General features: G+C 39.3%; 1 protein-coding gene across 1 annotated transcript; it reads left to right on the forward strand.

The window, feature by feature from the left end:
* The first annotated feature begins 1,318 nt into the window (after positions 1-1,318).
* On the forward strand, positions 1,319-18,089 carry tspan17 (tetraspanin 17). Its single transcript, XM_083890696.1, has 8 exons — positions 1,319-1,453; positions 9,958-10,008; positions 11,574-11,720; positions 12,483-12,653; positions 13,131-13,256; positions 13,933-13,980; positions 17,342-17,458; positions 17,722-18,089. Exons 1-8 carry the CDS (start codon positions 1,367-1,369, stop codon positions 17,785-17,787), a joined length of 813 nt encoding a protein of 270 aa, XP_083746822.1. The 5' UTR covers positions 1,319-1,366; the 3' UTR covers positions 17,788-18,089.
* Positions 18,090-18,418: the final 329 nt, after the last annotated feature.

Below are 18,418 nucleotides of genomic sequence, written 5' to 3' on the forward strand. Positions count from 1 at the left end.
AACAGTTTGCGTCATGGAGCTCTTTTAATGATTTTATGTTTTTTCATGATGCAATTACTCTTGCAAGGAAATGTAGTAGGAAATTACAAGCAATAACAAAAGTTTAGAGGACAATTTGATGAAAAATATACACCATTTTGGGTTCATTAGAACCTTTTCATTGCAGAGTTTATAAAAGCAAAATTATGATTAATTAATGTTTTACTTTACGCCAATGAAATATCAGAATATGTGCAGGGGAAAAAGCCTTTATTGTGTAGAAATAAGGTCAACATTAAACCTATATCATTTAAAAATTTAAAAGGTAAATGACCCCTATACACCCTATTCATGTATGCACATACACACACAAAAACACAACTACAGGAAGATTAAAATGCAATGCTTGAAAAATATAGAAAAGATAAAACAGGATTTAGATTAGACATTAGATTAGATTTTTTTATTTACATCATTTGTTTTTAAGACGACAAATATATATATATATATATATAAATATCATCACTGCTTTACACCAATTATTATTTTGAAATGTCAAACCAGCTATTTCCAAGAGAAATGCTTGAAGTCTAAATAGGTAAACCAGCTTTTTACCAAGGTATGTTGAATAAAATTGATTCCCAAATTAATTTTATGCAAGAGTCATTTAATATCTTGAAACAATGAACCACAATCTGCAAATGTATTTATTGAGGTTCTTGAGTTCCTGTTGCACCTGTTATGCATGTGTTATCCTACATACAAGCACTTACATCCTCTGTGCTCAATAAGGACTGTACATAAGATCATGTAATGTTGTGATGTTGTCGACGCAAGGACGTGAAGAGCCTCACTTAGACACAAGGTGCCGCTCTTGAGGTGAAAAGGGCGAAAATCAGCGCAGTGGTTTCCTCGTTCAGGGTTTGACAGCAGTGGCTTGTTGTTTTACAGCACAAAACAACAAGGATGAACATTTCAAGCGACGAACAGAAGCACTTATAATGGAGAAGACTGACAGCTGAAAGCCCCTCGGTCTCGTCACCTCTGTCTGCCGCTGTACGCGACCACTTTAGCGCCAGACATCTTAATTGTAGACTGGACTGCAGATGAATGTCCCTGGATTTGTTGTTGTTAGCTGCTAATGCTAACCAAAGAAGTTGTGGGCTAGCTGGCCTAGCACATGCTAATTGGCATAGCGAGGAAAAGACAGTTCGCCAAATGTGTTTGGTTTACTCCGTGTCGAGTAAACTATGCCTTGTTTGATAGCTAATGGAGTCAGCTAACGCCAGCTTCAGTTGTTCAAGAACTGCAGCTTTGAGTAAACATTTTAAGTATCGTAGCAGTTAGGAAGTTAGCTTATGCGTTAGCCACCACTATCCTTGAAAGAATGAGCAGAAAACACCATCATATAAAAGGGGCAGAAGTCAGCTGCTGTGTAAAATACTTCTTATTTGGATTCAACATTCTATTCTGGGTAAGTAAACGCTGTCTTTAAAACTGTTCACATTCTTTCTAACACAATAATAAAACTAATTTGCTTAATGTAAAGTAACATGGGAAACCCTGGTGGAGTTGGCGAATTAAACTAAAAATAATGTAATAATGTCTGGCCGTTGTTATTAAGTTGAGTTAACCAGGTTAACTCATGTTTATCTGTTCAGTGTATTGTCGGAGTTATTTTCACTCCATATGTGTCTTTTGATGATTTGAGCAATGAAATAATATGTGAAAACTTGCGTAAAACCTGGCTTTCAGAAGGAAAGAGTTAAACAAGTTTAACACGTTATAAATGAGCACTATGTCACAATACTTCTGATACACTTTAAAACAATAATACTGTTAGTTTTAGCATATCAAGCCTTTTCTCTTTGTTGGTAGCTGAAACGTTTCCCTTTATTAAGTCGTGGTAAATAAATCTCAGTCACAACCACACCTATATATTACTATATGATGATAATAGTTCCATTTGTTGTTATTATTATTACTTAATTTATAGAGCAATTAAAAAATAATTTCATAAATTGCTTCCCAATATAGAGAAGCAAAAACAACCAGGTCATAAAATTCAGCAATTTATATAATTTGATCAGTTTTAAGAGGAACTGGTTAAAGAAGTTGGTTCATCATATCAATTTAAGTGTGTGAAGGCAGAAGTAGAGAATTTAAGTCAATTAAAATCAGGGAAGTTCTGTCCAATAAAAGTGCTTGTCTGTGTTGAAGTATGTAAAATTATATTTTGTAGAGAAACCTCTGTTATTGGATTTGATTTGATTTGTCAGACCATAAGCAACCACAGACTGAAGCCTGTCTGATGTTGGTTTTGTCTCGTTGCATTGACCTGGCAGTGGGCAGTCGTACTATTGTGTCTGAGCTTGAGAAATGGCATGAGGCTAATCTACATTGTGAGGCCAGTGGCAAGTGAGCCCACATCTCCTTTACAATGCCTCCACCATATTTATCCCCCTCAGTCTGAAAAGTTCCTCTGTTTCGTATCTCTCACCCCTCCCTAATCACCCATCTGCACTGCCTCTGTGCAACTGGTGTAGTACAATGTTTGTGGGTGAAGGAATGGCGTGTCTGTATTGCCTGGAGGCTCTACCCACACACTGTTTGAAGGAAAAAGCCACACAGGCCTGAATACCACCCGGCCCTCTACTTTCCAAGGACCCTTTTCACTCCCTCCACCATTATAGTGCTCACACTCGGTGGGACACCATTGTTTCTCTTAACTCACACACCCACTAACGCACAAAGACGATGGTGAGAACAAAGATTTGGGGGGCTCTGGGTGTGACTCTGTGTTTATCCCCTTGTATTCTTGTGCTCTCAAACTTATTAGGCCCATGGTATCCTCGTGCAACTGGTGATCTTCCTTTTTCGCCCTGTTTTCATCACCACTTCCCGTTTCTCATATTATTCCCCCTCTGTGTCAAGTGAGGTTGTATGAACTGCAAAACATGCTACAAGTCAGTGTAACATGTGAAGATACATTTTACAATTTGCCCCGCAAATGGGAAGCACCCTATAATTAAACTGGATTAAGCAAAAAACCCAGGAAATGTTGAGTCATAGGGCTGTAGTGTTAGCTCTGACTCATAGCAGTTGTTTTCCTTTTTTTCTCCTTCAAATTGTTGGACTCTCAGGGTAAGCTAACTGTCTTGTGTCTGAGCTCTCTGTGAAACAAGTTCCAGCTCGCTGGATGTTTCCGTTAATAATCACGAGAAGATGTTCTCTTGTCTGTATGCTGTGAAACTGGATATGACAGACAAGCCAGTGCATTGCTGAAATAGAGAGAGATTGGGTTTATTCTCCACAAATCAACCCATTTGTCTTTCTCATCCTGATCTTGTCAGGCTCGAAAATGCTGCCTAAATTGAGACGGAATGCTTGTAAGACCCTAAATATTGTGAACGGAATGGAGCAATAAACGGTAGTGCTTCTTCTCTATGAGAATTCTTGGAGCAACCGGTTACACTGTTTACTGCCAGGCATTTTCACCCAGGAACAACATACATTCTCTTGTCCCTAGAATAGACACATTCCTCACATCAACTTAATTAATCACATTTTCTGCCTGAGCTGCTGAAATGTTTGGAAGCTCTGCGTGCTGTAATTAAGAGCTTGTTAAGCTGTAACCACGGCACTGACTTGGTTGGATACAGCTTTTGTGTTATTAGCCAGCTACAGCGCTAAATGTCTGTTCGCATTTGGCAACAAAATGCGTGTTTGGGGATCACATCACAGGGGAAAGCAGAGGTGTAAATGCAGATATTTGAAGACGCATTTGGATGTGTCATGTTGGATTATTCAGACGCAGAGTACAGCAAGGCTGTAGATATTCATATATAAATCAAATATAATATATTGATAAAGTCACAGTCTTGATGAAGCTGTGGTCGATCTACCAAAAGGTTTGAGGTGTTGTTTCAGCTTAGATGCTTTGCCACACACCACAGTTTAAAGAGCGGTCATCATAGCCTTTCTGTCAGCTCCAACCGGTGGGACCATTTCCCACTGACCTCTCTCATCATCAAGGCTATTCTGTCTGCAGAACAGTGCTCAGTGGATGTCTGTCTTTAGTTTTCACACCACTTCACCCCCAGGATATACCAGATGATCAGCACTTTATATCAGACGAGCTTTTGTGGCACCAACAATCATGTGTTTATCAGTGTCTTCACATTAGCTCCTGACCTGTATCTGCATGACGTTATGCAAGACACTGCTGTGTAATTTGATATGCAGTGTTCATATCACTGTTATCTCCATGCTCACCGGGTACATGGCAAGACCCCTGACAATTTGTAATCCTTTTTTCTAAAGTTTAATATGTGTTTTATATATGTATTTATGGTCAGTTGTATTTGCTATCACAGATAAAATCAAGTGTAAACCTGGAAGTAAAGTCCACTCAGGGGATTTTCTTTTTCGAGTTGTTGTGATTTCTGCTCTGATAGTGTTAAGTGTGTCAACTGAAGTCTGTCTCAGCTGGGTCTACACTGCACAATGTCTCTGGCTAAAAGATGATGGCATTGACCAAGATATGATTTCGTCTCCATTAGTTCATTTCAGTCAAATATATTTTGAACCTGAAACCAATCCCAAACTCTTGTCTCATTGCTGCAGTTAATCAGCCAAATGGGTACGCTGATTTTGCAGCAGTGCAGAGTAGTATGAATACCAAGATTGTGGTGTTATTAAGTTTTAATTTACTTTTGAGTCAGGTAAACTTCAAATTTTGTTAGCCTTGTTGGCAGTGCAACTGTAATCGTATCAAGTGGAATGCCTGTCGGAATATTCAGCTTTTTAGTACAAAAGGCAGTTGCACTTGAGAAAGTCTATACTGTGTGTGTTTTTAGGCATTGTGAAGCTTGGTTGATCTGCGACTTAGTCAAGGTTAATGGGATCAGATGGCTAAGAGAGCCATCTTCTCAAGTGTTAATAATCTCTCTGTCAATGTGCAGAGAAAGCTCTTACTCTGGACTGGGATATACTCATTTGACAGCAGTACTTGACAGAGAAGTCACCTGAGCAGCAGCCCCATTTGAATAACAAGGTAGATAAGATGCATCCAAGTTCAGACTTTATTTGCTTAGTGATCAACAGTAGTACAGTGATAAAAGCCCTGGGATTAAATTGTCGGATAATAATACACAGAGGACTGGGAAGCAAATCTTACTAGAGCAGGTGAGATTTAAAGAAACCCAAGAATCTTTTAAAACATATTTTCATCACACGAGTAAAAAGGTATCAGTACTAAACAGTTCTTGGTTTTATTGTCAAGTTGTTAAGATGTTATCTGTGGATGTACAGAGATGATCTTTTCATGTTACAGCTTCACTTTTTTTCATGAAAGCAGATTATTTGGACATTTAATGTTTCTCACAGCAGTAGAGTAAAACAATGGTTTGTAGTGTAGTGTATGTGTTTCATTGCATCAGTTGACCTTAAATTTCACATTGCCTGCTCACAGTACCTGCTAGGAAAAACAACTTAAGTCCTATACAAAGTTCAGTCCAGTTTCAATGTACTCATTCAATCAATTCAGTTCAATCCTAACCACATTGTCCCGAAACAGAAACTGTGCAGATATGGCAAACATGCTGACACTACTTTACAATATTATCTTTTATGTTTACATGTTCCACTTTAACAGTAACAGAGTCTTAACAACTTCAATTAATTGTACTTCAAAATTGTGGTTGATCCAGTTTCTGGAAAATAAAATAAATTAGTTAAACTTGATTCATCTTATTTAGCTTGAAGGCTCTTCTGTATATGTAGCATTTAGAAAAGCCTTCTTATTTTTGACACCAGTGGCCATTAAGTGAACTGCAGTCAGTATTTACATTTCTGCTCTTGCTTTTACTAAATGTGACGAAGTGGTTTAACAAACGGGTAACAAACTTAAGGATTACGGGACGAGGATCAGTCTAACCTTCCACCATCTCCAGACTATGTAAAGTGAGAGTATGATTAATTTGGACTTCAGATAAGAGACCAACAGAGTAAAGATTTTTGCTCACGGTTTGGGTTTGTGAGCTCCTTGCATATTTTCTGCACTGTGTTTCACCGGGGTAATAGCAGTTGTATCTTTTAAAATTTAATTGACTGTTTTGGGCCACATGGTTGGCGTAGTGGTTAGCACTCTTGCCTTTGCAGCAAGAAGACCCGGGTTGAGCCCTGGTTGGAACAAGGGCCTTTCTGCATGGAGTTTGCATGTTTTTTTCTCCCAAGTTCACCAGCTTCCTCCCACAGTCCAAAAACATGCAGATTTGGGGATTAGGTGAATTGGTCACTCTAAATTGACTGTAGGTGTGAGAGTGTGAGTGAATGGTTGTTTGTCCCTAGACTGGCGAACTGTCCAGGGTGTACCCCGCCTATCGCCCTATGTCAGCTGAGATAGGCACAGCATCCCCCACGACCCTCTGGTGTAGGATAGTGGTAGATAATGGATGGATGGAATGTTTTGGTTTTGTTCACTATGTTCTCTCTGAAAAGGCTCAATTGTTAGCGCTATTAGGTGGGTAGGGCTAACCTGTGTGTGGTTGTGTTTTTTGGTTTTTGGGAATGTTCACTGACTGAAAATTACATGGTAGTTTCAAATGATAGTCTAGGCATTGATACCTCTGTAGCTGTCTCAGTTTAGGTCACCCTAAACTGCAACAATGGAACTTGACATGCTTTGAAGTACTGTTGTTTGGAAATAATAACAAAATTGGTCATATAAAAAAGGTTCTCCTCCTACCACATGGCTGGTGTTTTATTTTAGAAGAAGAGGCAATTTTCTTTCTCTGCTTTATTACCTTCAACAAGAGGCCATGTTTGTCTGTTGGTCTGTGAGCAGCTTAACTGAAAAATGAAAGGATGGAGTTTGATGAAATCTCCTTGGTATGTAGGTTATGGCCCAAAGAAGAGATTATTAGATTTTTGGTGGTGATATGGAGATATTTTATAGGATGTTATTGTAAACCTGACTAGATTTGGGATTTTTTTTACATTTTTGTTTATAATTCTGCTAAAAATGTAGTTTGGTTGAAATGTGTCATATTGACACTGTTGTAAACAGTGGCCTTGGTGGTGTGCTTTTGTGCTCATTTTTTTAGTAAGTTAGTGAAATCCACAGTAGAGAATAAGCAGGAGAGATGGGAAGTGTCTGTACCTAATCATCAGACCATGGTGGTGATGAGAGCAATTAATCAGAAAAAATGTTTATTTAATTATGGTGCCAACAATTCACACGAGACTGACATGAAGTGCTAAAGAAAGAAGACACTACAATGTAGTGATATTAACTATATAAATTATCTTCTCATGGAATGAATGTGAAATAGCAAAGGAAAAGAACGAGACATCAGTATGGAGCTCTGTATACACTTATAAATGCCTGCTTTCCCTCAAAACGTTACGAAACACCTTTTGAAATGCCTGTGTGGTTGATGGATATAGTTAATGAAAATACTTTGTGCATTTCTTTTCCATCAACTGACACATTTCTTGTGGAGTACAGAGCATGGTGTGTGAGACAGGGATAACATCAGCCATTATGCTGAGTGATTAAAATGTTAAAATATACTCTGTGTGAGCAGCTTCCTAGTGGCACCCTTAGGAAAGTTTAAACTGTAAGTGCAGGTTCAGGTTGGCCCTCAGGTGGTTCCAAGCACATTCCCTCTGTGGGCTGTTTTCTTAGAAAGTTCCCGTACCTTCGGCAAGTCACTTCACACCCTATTATAAATGCACATTTGTTCTGCTTTATTTAGTGACACTATGCATAAATGAGAGACTCGAGTTTGATTTACCAAGCCTACATGTTGGAGAGCATGGCAGTATAGTCGGTGAGAAGTAGCAAAAATACCATGCCTCAATGGTTAGCATGCAGATTAGGTTTTTCTCTTTAAAATCCCAAAATGTAAAAAATCAATTTTGGTTCACCAAAACTGCTATTATTTGTTTGATATTGATACAGTTCAAAATTAATTTCTTCAATTTGACCCAGATGTTCTATTAGATGAACTAATTTTGAATTTGGAGATCTAACTGTGTCCTCACAACATTTGATTTACCTGTTACCTCAAAGCTGTTGTCTTTGTCATGTTGGGTATTTTTGGTTTTAGTAATCTGTGTGGATTATTTTTAGTGGATTAATAGTCCCACTCTGTCAGTTTAATCGCTTTTGGCTGATCTCTAGCTGCTTGCTTGACTCTTCCTGTGTTTCACTTTCAAACTCAAGCCACCACATTCTTCACAGTCACTTATAACTGCAAAGTAAACTCGGCTGCATTCCCTCCTAGTTGCTGCTGTTCTTATTTTTTGGGTTACACTGTTGGTGTTATTAAGTATGTATTGATTTATTGTCATCACTTCACTGGCTTCTCTCGGTTTAATCAGCTCCCCAGCAGTATACTTTAACCCAGTTTGTAATTTCCATTGTAATGTGCCTCAGCTAAGATTTTTTTTCTTTTAATGACACACTGCCTTATATAAACTTAAAGACTCACTTATATGTCTGTATCCACCTCTCAGTCTTTACATAAAGAAAAGTGCCTGATTTTAATGGTGTGTCTTATTAAGGCGGATTTCCACTGGACGTGTTACAGCCGCGTCACGTCAGCGGCGCAGTTGGCGTTGCCGATCACTTCCATTCCAACCATGGAATGCTGCGGCGCGTCTCAGCAATGTCCTTGAAGTGGCTCACCGCGCTGCAGTGCTATCGATAGGTAGCAGTTCTAGTTTTGCCGTTGCCGCTGCTGAGTCCCGCCAAGTACAACAGAGCAGATCGCACCAGACGGTCTGACACAGACTCAAAGTAAAACACTTCCGCCCCCCTTTCAAAATAAAACACAATACGCAGGTCATATAGCTTATCACAGCTTCTCATCAACATTACGCCGTGACCGGTGCAGTCAATTAATCAGAGCGTCTCAGAAAGTCATAATGTACGACGAGAGACTGATTGTTGAAGTGGAGAAACATAAAATCATTTATGACACCAGATCTACAGTTCCTCCACGTCTGGGAATGAAAGAAGATGTGTTGTTGTTGTTGCTGTTGTTGCTGTTGTTGTTGTTTCCTTGATATGCACAATCTATCGCGGAATCTCGCGTCCGTTCAGGATTGTCTCGTGATCTTCCGCGAATACCGCTGGCTCCTAAGGCACCGCTGTGCAAAACCGCGCCGTTGACGTGCCACGGCTGTAACGCGATTGAAACAACAAATTTGTTTAATTTAGGTAGGTTTAATTTGTGAAATTTAATTTCCACACAGGGGTTCAGTGCTGTGGCCATCTGAGGCAATCACACTTTAGTTTCTGAAGTTCTTCAACTTGCTTTATTTTAAACTGAGCCCTAATTCCCTTTCTTTCTTCGTTCCTTGATGGGAGAATACAGGAGGGATTTACCTTAGCTTTCAGGTTATCAGATTCTCCTATCTCTAAGACAGCACAGTGCGATGACTTTAACCTGCTATCACCTGCTGCAAATATAATGATTCAATCTGTCCACTGCAAGCTAATCGACAAATATATCCTCAGAGAATTCCCTTTTGTTTAAAGGCAGTTTTCTCAGTTATCCTCTTCCTATAAGTGATTAGAGTTCAACATGAACACTATTATCTGTCAGTTGTAGAGTGCTTAGAGGGTATTGTATATCAATGATAGACCTTCTTTGCTGTGGCCTTTTTTTTGACAAAGCTGTATTTGGGGAGAATTTAATGTCATGGATTACTATAGATCAATCAGAGTTTAACAAACCATACAAACATCAGAGATTGATGACATTTTGAGTTGATTAAAATCAAGTGAACATCATCTATGTAGGCCTGGCAAAAGTTTCTGAATGTTAAACTTCTGAGTGGTAATTTCACTGAGTGATGTTGTTGCTTAAACCAAATCAGTTGAACATCATCTTGTGTTTAAAACTTGGCACTTAAATATGCTTTTGATCTGACTGAAGATCCTCTTCTCTGTGCTTTGCTTTACAGTTACTAGGAGCAACATTCTTGGCCATAGGATTGTGGGCATGGGCGGAGAAGGTAAGTACAAACACATGCACTTACACTAACACACACTGGTACTCCAGCATGATTGCCTCAACAGCATAGCTCACATTCTTCCCCTTTCTGACCAAAATTAGGTTGTATAGCATGATAACTGTGCTGCAAAAATAGAAGCACCATTCCTGTAACAGTTAAATACACATTAGCTGATAATAGTCTTTTTTAGAAAATGAACTACTTTGCTGCGGCTCATCTGTTGAAATGAGAACAGTAACTATTCCAGCGTAAATGAACTGGGCCTTAAAATTTGTATGGAAACAGGTTATTGTTTATTTTCCACAGGATAGACCACAAGTGTAAAATGCAGCGATCATTCTCATGTGCACTGTGCACATTCAAAATTTCTTTCATCTGTGTTTACAGTCAATTTGTTAATTTATTGGTTAGAATTGTTTTCCATTGATGCTGTGGAACTATGTACTCATTTGTAACATCTGGCGAGCAACTCTCCAAATAAGCCAGCCCCTGAGTACCTTTTGTGGAACAGGGTGAATAATTTAAAAGGATTTTGCCAAATGATGAATAGCGGCTACTCGAAAGTTCTAATGGTGACTTTGGGCCTCGGTGAGCCTGCTGTGTGCACCCAGACCACATTATTGTTTCGGGGTCTTATCCATAAATTCAAATGGAGGCAGTTTTGTTGCACAAGTGTCATAAAAACACAGGAATGCACTATTATCCTAGTTTGTTGCAGAGAAGCTTAAGAGAGCTTGTGAGATTTTGGCTTCTTGAGCTTTACTTGCTTTTGAAAGCATAGAAGATGTCAGACCTGAGAGCAGGTGCCCATATTTACAGACAATAACTCTGGTTGGTTGACATAGAGAGAGAAATATGGTCAGAGACTTGGAGCACCTGTTACATTTTGAACAAGCTTTTATACCCATGAATAATAAAAAGTGACATTTTGTGGTAATTTCCTGTCTATGATTTTTAATCTATTTAAATTTCTTTTAAAGTTGTTGTGTAGCCTTTACAGAAATAAATTAAAGCCCATTTTCCAGTCAACTTCAGTGTGTAATGCATATTTGGGAAATGGGCTGTCATTTGAGATAAAACATTTCCATGTCAGTGTAAGGCATGATGGAGGCCAGAATGACAGGAAAGCATGTTGTACACACTATGGCCTTGGGGCTGTGGGGACAAAGAGGAAGGACAGATGTCCGTTGTGAACATTTGTCTCAGATAAAGTAGGTTGTTTTGTATTTTAGACATTGATCTGCCAGAAAGTGAAATTGTGTAGATAAACTAATGAAAAATTCCCTGTTTTTTTTGTTTTTTTTTTATATAGAAAACATATTTGATCGATATCATTCTAATCAGATAAGATTACTACATTTTAATAGATTTTTTCTGCATCTCTGAACACTGCAACTCTAGTTGCCCTTTTGGCTGCTTCATCACTGTGATTTTTTTTCTTTGTCTGTTATGGACGGGTGAACATTTTCAGTGAGACCTTTTAAAAGAGATGCCAGGGACTCATTTTGGAAATATTATCGTCACAATTTGAACCACTGTCTTTTGTCTTTCTGTTTTTCCCTCAGGGCGTGCTGGCAAATTTGTCGTCCATCACAGATCTAGGGGGTTTCGATCCTGTGTGGCTCTTCATCGTTGTGGGAGGCACCATGTTCATCCTGGGCTTTGCTGGCTGTATTGGAGCACTCAGAGAGAACACCTTCCTGCTTAAATTTGTAAGTCAGCACCACATTTTCTGAGCACAGATACTATATTAACCACTTCACACCCCTTAGATCTGCATTTCACACCAGAGCTGAAGCTGTCAGTGTAGCAGGTGTCACTTTGACTCACCCAAGCCAAATGCTGTTGATGTGATGCAACATCCCCAAGATAATTCCTTTTCTAGCAGAATTAAATAGTCAGAAAAATCGTTTCCATACAGACCACCAAAATATTGTTCAACATAAGTGCCAGTTTCACTTTAGTAATGTTTTTCTGCACTTATTCTTGAGCTATGACAACACCATTTTTATGGTTTATGTTGACCAACATGTGACTGACGGAGACAAAGCAGCCAGTGCTGCTGGCTGTGATTTTGAGTAGCTATTAACTCAGGCCTATGTCCATTAGTAGCAGTAAGTCAGGCGTCAGAGTGAGCAGCTAATGTGGCTTTGTGCATTTATCATTAGCCCCGTCTCCCCCTACATTTACTGTAAAGGGATGATATAACGGTACCTCTGGGACTGCGGTTTATGTTGCCATGCTTTCACTCTGGCTGTAAGGACAGATCTTGTAGCCACAGTTACACAGGGTCATCACACATGAGAGCTGTTTTTCTTTTTAATTCTTTTACAACAAATGCTCAATATAATTTTTTTCTCATCCTTCTTAAACAGAAATTTCCTGATTGAAGTAACAGATTTTCTGGGTGGGTGGATGGCTGCGTATCTGTGTGTGTTTGTGATTTTTCCTCATGTATGTGATGTACTTCCCAGTTTTCTGTGTTCCTGGGTTTGATCTTCTTCATGGAACTGACTGCCGGGATCCTAGCCTTCGTTTTTAAGGACTGGATCAAAGACCAGCTCAACTTTTTCATCAACAATAATGTGAAGGCCTACCGTGATGACATAGACTTGCAGAATCTCATTGACTTTGCCCAGGAATATGTGAGTGCATACATACTGAATGAGAGTTGTGTGTGACTAATTGTTAAGAAAAACAGACACATCCCTTTCTATGTCATGTGTTTTGCTGTAAAATGTCTCTCCCTAATTTAGAAATGTAGTTGTTTAAATGGTTCAGAACTGATTTGCTCAGTTTTGGGTGGACACGAGGACAAGTCAGCTGCTGCAGCTGTGCAATATATATCAGGTTTAATGTGATTTGATTTCCTTCAAATGATTATCCGATTATATGAATGAAGCAGGTTAGACAGTTGACTCCCTTGTCAAAATGCTTGGCTCTGTCATATACTGTAAATGCAATGCAAGTCTAACTGACTCTAGTTGCTACACGCCCAAGCTAACATGAGCCAGACTCTTCAGAACGGTTTCCAGAGCAGATCAGAGGAAATAAACAAGGTCTGTGAGTTAGGTCTGTGAGTTAGAACTGGCAGTTTAATCTCCTATCATTGCTGTTCTCAGTGGTCATGCTGTGGCGCTCACGGGCCTGATGACTGGAACCTCAACATCTACTTCAACTGTACTGAGCTGAACCCCAGTAGGGAGCGCTGTGGAGTCCCCTTTTCCTGTTGTGTCAAAGACCCTGCGGTGAGTTACTTTAATTAAAAAAACACGATCAGTTGTGTATAATCATATCACATGATGTAATTAATGTAGGTGAATTTTCACGATTACTTTAGTAACACAACAGATATTCAACCTGTCTTGTGGAAAATTGGGTTGGGGCGGGGCAGCATTTATTTCAACCCTTTTTGGTCTCGGTCTCACTGCTGATTGGCTGTCACAGATATGACACATCACATCATGTCACAGTTCATGTCAGATCATGTCGAGAGTAATGCAAATGATGCAAATTATGTCTTTACATTATTCTCATCACATCATTTGCATAATTCATGCAGTACTGCAGAATTTGACACAACTTGTGTCTTTGCATTGGCTTTGTATGTAATATTTGTCGATTTACATAAATGCACCACACGAGTAATAACGACTGCAATATATCCTTTAGGTATGGAGTGTGTTTTAGCATCAAGTATGTAAAACACTCTATTGTTCCTAGAATAAATAAATGTTATATATAAACAAATAATTATGAACTCCATATGAAGGAGTCACCTTTTTTGCTTTAATTGTCATAATATCGTCTTTTGCTCATCCATGATAGTCGTCAAACATTTACAATATCTCTGATCAGTAGATGAGATGCTGATATGATAATCTGACAGGGGAATTCACATTTTTTTGTTCTTCCTTTTTACAGGAGGATGTCATTAACACGCAGTGTGGTTATGATGTCCGGCTTCAACTGGTGAGTATCAACAGACATGTTCCATAGAACCCTGTATTTGTTTTCTCCTCACTTATTATTGTTCTGTTTTAGAGATGTTGCTCTCTGAAGTCTGAAATGTTGTGTCTCAGATTTGGTCAGTGGCATTGTTGGAGCATGATTAGCAACCAAAGCCAGCCTCTCTTGTTAAACTGACATAATGCTCCGGAGTGGAATGATTCCCAAGGCGGAGTTGATTGATGTGCTGTTCAGCTGTTTGATTGAAGGGATCTGTGCTGTTGTGAGAGTGGAGTGACAATCAGCTTCATTTGTATTGGACTTGATTGCTTGTCCAGGGTTTTTGTTGGGTCTTAAAAAGTAGAAGGCAATCAATCAGTTTAGTAAGAATTAAAGCCCTTCAAAAGAATGAGAACATCTTAATTGAAAGTTTTACGAGGTATTAAATGTGTTGCTTTTTTTCTATTTGTTTGTCAATTTTGTTGATTTATATACAATTTATAGGTAGATTTTTTTTTGGTATATCTTCATAACATTTCTGTGTAGATTCATCAAACAATTGAGAGCAGATGGAACTGGGCAGAAAATCAGACACAGGAGAGTCATACAACCTCTTGGGTATTTACAAAATAAAACTCCCTGTGCAGACTCCTACACATGTGTCACATAGAGTGTGAAACCACTGAGTCAGAGCCAGGTGGCCTTACATGCTTGTGCCAAAGCAGGTGTTAGTGTTTGCAACTTTGAGAGGATGAAGAGGAACTATTAGTCTGGTCATAAAAAGACAGTCATCTGACACATTTGTGTCTCTTCAACTCAGATGTCAATAAATAAGAGCGACATGAATGTGCATTTTTGTCTTGCCTGCCTGTCTCGCTAACAATCTGTGCCATGTGTCTATGAGATTGTGTTTTATCTTACCAACCACCTCCAGGGCCCTCCTTTGACGAGCCACATCTATTTATTAGGTTTGATAAACGTTAAAGGACAAGGGTGTTTATAAGCTGCAGCTTGGAAAAGAAACGCACTAAACATAAAATGGAGCTTTCCAGCTGCAACCTCTGTGTGAAGCACTGCAGAGAGTCTATAAAAGTAACCGCTGCAAGATTCAATTAAGACTTCAAACTAATGATAGATTAATGGGTTTACACTTGGTATAGTGAATATAAATATGGACGCTCATCTCAGTAAACACTCATCAAATAACCATTAACCAAGCAACAGTATAAATAGTAACCTAATCTGAGAATCGGAGGCAACCAGTGTGAATGGTTTATGCAGTTTATCATAGTGATGTTGGTATCTGCAATTTACTGGTACTTTCTTCTCTTTTGATATTTAATGTTTTCTACAATTCCATTTCCATGTTACAGTCAAAACATAGGAAATATTATACATTTGTTAACTCATTGTAATATGTGTACTCATTAAACAGAACAGATGGAACAAACTGAATTTAAAGAGAGGAGGGGTTCAGTGGTAGCATTGGGTGTCAGGTTTGGCTCAATGGCAAATGGTTTACATGGGTTAGGTCAGAGGGGCCCTTTGCAGAGTTGAGCTCAGGGCCCCAGAGAGGTCGAGATCAGTTCAGAACTGAATTGAGGCACATGATGTGAATCTTGATGAGTATTCGTAGGAAGGCGCCCCGTCATAACCACTACTCATAGATTGTTTTTTATTTTACCACTAAGTTCAAAGTTTACCAACCAACCAGGAACGTTGATGTGTGAGTTCATGAGATGCTAGTGTGTTTGTATATTTGTGTGTGTGTCCTTGTATTATGCTGTATTGTAGGGTATTGAGTTGCCATTCAAGGCTATAAAGGCCCACCTGCTCAAAGCACGCTGACTGTGTTATCCCCCAACAATTTTGTGTGTGGAAATGGCCTCATTTGTTCTGCCAAATACAATGGAGAGTGCATGGGAAAGAGAGAAACGCTTAGACGGTAGAGATTTTGGTTGATGACATGAATATGGAAATGTGTTTGCTTGTTAATGTTGATGTATACAGAGTAGTTTGCAGTTTTTCTGACATATTTAAAGGTATTATCTTCAGGGTTCCTGACTATGCAAACCCTATTATTTCTAACTCTTTGTAAATATGGATTTGAGCTTTTGATGTATGTGTCATCCTACACAAAGATTCATATATATTACGTGAGAAGCATAACAAAAATGAAATGCTTCCATAGAGCCAGTTTGCTGACACAGCAGACATGGGGAATGTGAAGGGTTAAGAAGCACACAGCCTCCTCTACATGCTTCTTGCCTTAATAACAGATTGTTCTTCTAACGGGGATAATTAGACTCCAGTTATAGCCCAGAGAGCAGCCTTACTACACTCTGTAATTGGCAACTCAGTGGGTTATGCCAGTCCGTTCCCTTTTCCTCTGTGTGTGGGTGTGGTGGTTACAACTCACTGCACTGCAGTCTGAAAGATTGCTGTTGCTAGGCACACTGGAATACAGTGAAGCACCTGCCACAGAGTTGTTAGGAATTCATTTTCTCAGTGTGCTCTCCTGCTACTGCCCTGGCTGCTGACATTTTGCCCATCAGTGGTGGACTTACAGTTCCTGTGCAGCTTTTTTATATATATATATATATATATATATATATATATATATATATAAATAAACTGCAGGGTAAGGCACAGGAAGAGTGGGAGACATGGTAAAGACAGCAGCACAACAAAAAACGCACAGCTGAAATAGCTCCTGGGGAAGTTCACCACCAACAACATAGTGTTTCTTTCCTGTGTTTTTATTGGCTGCCATGGGGCTTTACCTCCCATTGGTTAAAAGATAGCTTTCAGGTTTTGCAACAGAACAAAGGGTTTCCCTGGTTGACTTGTCTCGAAGAGCAACAAAGGGACCATTGTAAAGTCTCGTTCACACCCATTCTCATTCCACTTTTCACTTTGTGTTCAGCTCTAAATGACACCTTTTTTATTTTCTATCTCTGAATAGACCGCGTACATCACCAGCTGAATCTGACAAAGCAAACAACCATCTGTCCGGTAACAGGAAACAGCTTCTCCCTGTTTGTTCAGTCAGACAGTGTCCACACAGAAAGTGGACACATAGCCTTTACTTTCTCCACAATGTCCAGACACTGACACACATTGTGATCTAAGGGTGACTCAACTATAACTCACTCGTCCTATGCCCTTCTCTTCGGAGAAGGAGTCAATGAGCCGTATCTGTGTTTTGTTCTGCATTAGTCATATGTTGATCAGGTCAGAAGTACATTGTTTATTTAAATTGTGCAAAAGGCCAGTGTCCTCTCTCCAAGAGGGACAATTCAATGCAACTGGAAAAAATAGAACAACAAAGTACTCACTCATTTTGAGCTGCTTCATATGTGTTTTTGTTTTGTTTTTTAAAAAGGAGCTGGATCGTCAGAAATATATCTATACCAAGGGCTGTGTGGGACAGTTTGAGAAGTGGCTTCAGGACAACCTGATCATTGTAGCTGGAATCTTTGTTGGTATTGCACTTTTACAGGTAAGGACCTCAAGTAACTTTAATGTTTACACGATGGAAAACGCATTTAAAACCTTGAAAAACATGCATTTTGAAACAAACTAAAAAAATGTGAATGAGTTTTGACTTTGTGTCATCACTGCTATCTAGTGGTGAGAAGAGGCAACATCAATCAAACCCCTGCAATACAGCAGTCTGCTCATGTTTCCCCCACAGTGTTGCATTCTGTCCTCACTTCATGTAAATGTGACTTTGTCAAATTTCCTGTGTGCCTTCCTCATCAGATATTTGGTATCTGCCTGGCTCAAAACCTAGTGAGTGATGTCAAAGCTGTCATGGCCAACTGGTGACAGGAAAGGTGAAGTGAAGGGGAGCTGCTCTCTGGCTGACACCAGGTCAACACAGCACACCAAAACTCTGGCGAGGAAGAGGAGCCTCGAGCCTTCAACCCCGTCCTCTCATTTACTGAGCTAAGCAGCACATATACACTGTCACTTACAGAAGAAACTGACACAAAGCGTTTACTTCCCTGTTTATCAGTGACACTTGAATGAGGGGAGGGGAACATATCCCATGCAAACCAAACTGTCAACACTTTAACCACTCAGCTGGGATTTAAATCCAAATATATACGGAGGATGGCCATGCGTACTTCAGAGTTAGATTCTGTTCTTTTCCTCTTTCCTCTGATTTTGTTCTTCAGACCGTTTTGTTTATGGGGCGGAGTTGCACAATGACCTTTAAGGTTGAAAGCCATGAATGAAAGCAAGAAACAACATAATGATGCAAAAGGGACAAGTCCCTCTTTTTTTTTAGGTCAAGTGTTACTTTAGAGGGGTTGAAAGGGGTTAAATATCTCTTTAAAAACAGCCAGTTTTAACATGCTTAAATCTCACTTCCTGCTGCAGAGGGTGGTGGGGGCTAGCTGGTTAGCGGGCCAACAAACGCACGTCTTTTTCTTTCCTTTTTTTTTTCAACTTT

Source organism: Microchirus variegatus, assembly GCF_963457635.1.
Source record: "Microchirus variegatus genome assembly, chromosome: 6".
NCBI lineage: Eukaryota > Metazoa > Chordata > Actinopteri > Pleuronectiformes > Soleidae > Microchirus > Microchirus variegatus.

Excerpts from the sequence above, each read along its gene's own strand:
- tspan17 (XM_083890696.1), top strand. The coding sequence starts at position 1,367 with ATGAGCAGAAAACACCATCATATAAAAGGGGCAGAAGTCAGCTGCTGT. Across the intron at positions 11,721-12,482 it reads ACACCTTCCTGCTTAAATTT|TTTTCTGTGTTCCTGGGTTT; the intron begins GTAAGTCAGCAC and ends TGTACTTCCCAG. Across the intron at positions 13,257-13,932 it reads GTTGTGTCAAAGACCCTGCG|GAGGATGTCATTAACACGCA; the intron begins GTGAGTTACTTT and ends TCCTTTTTACAG.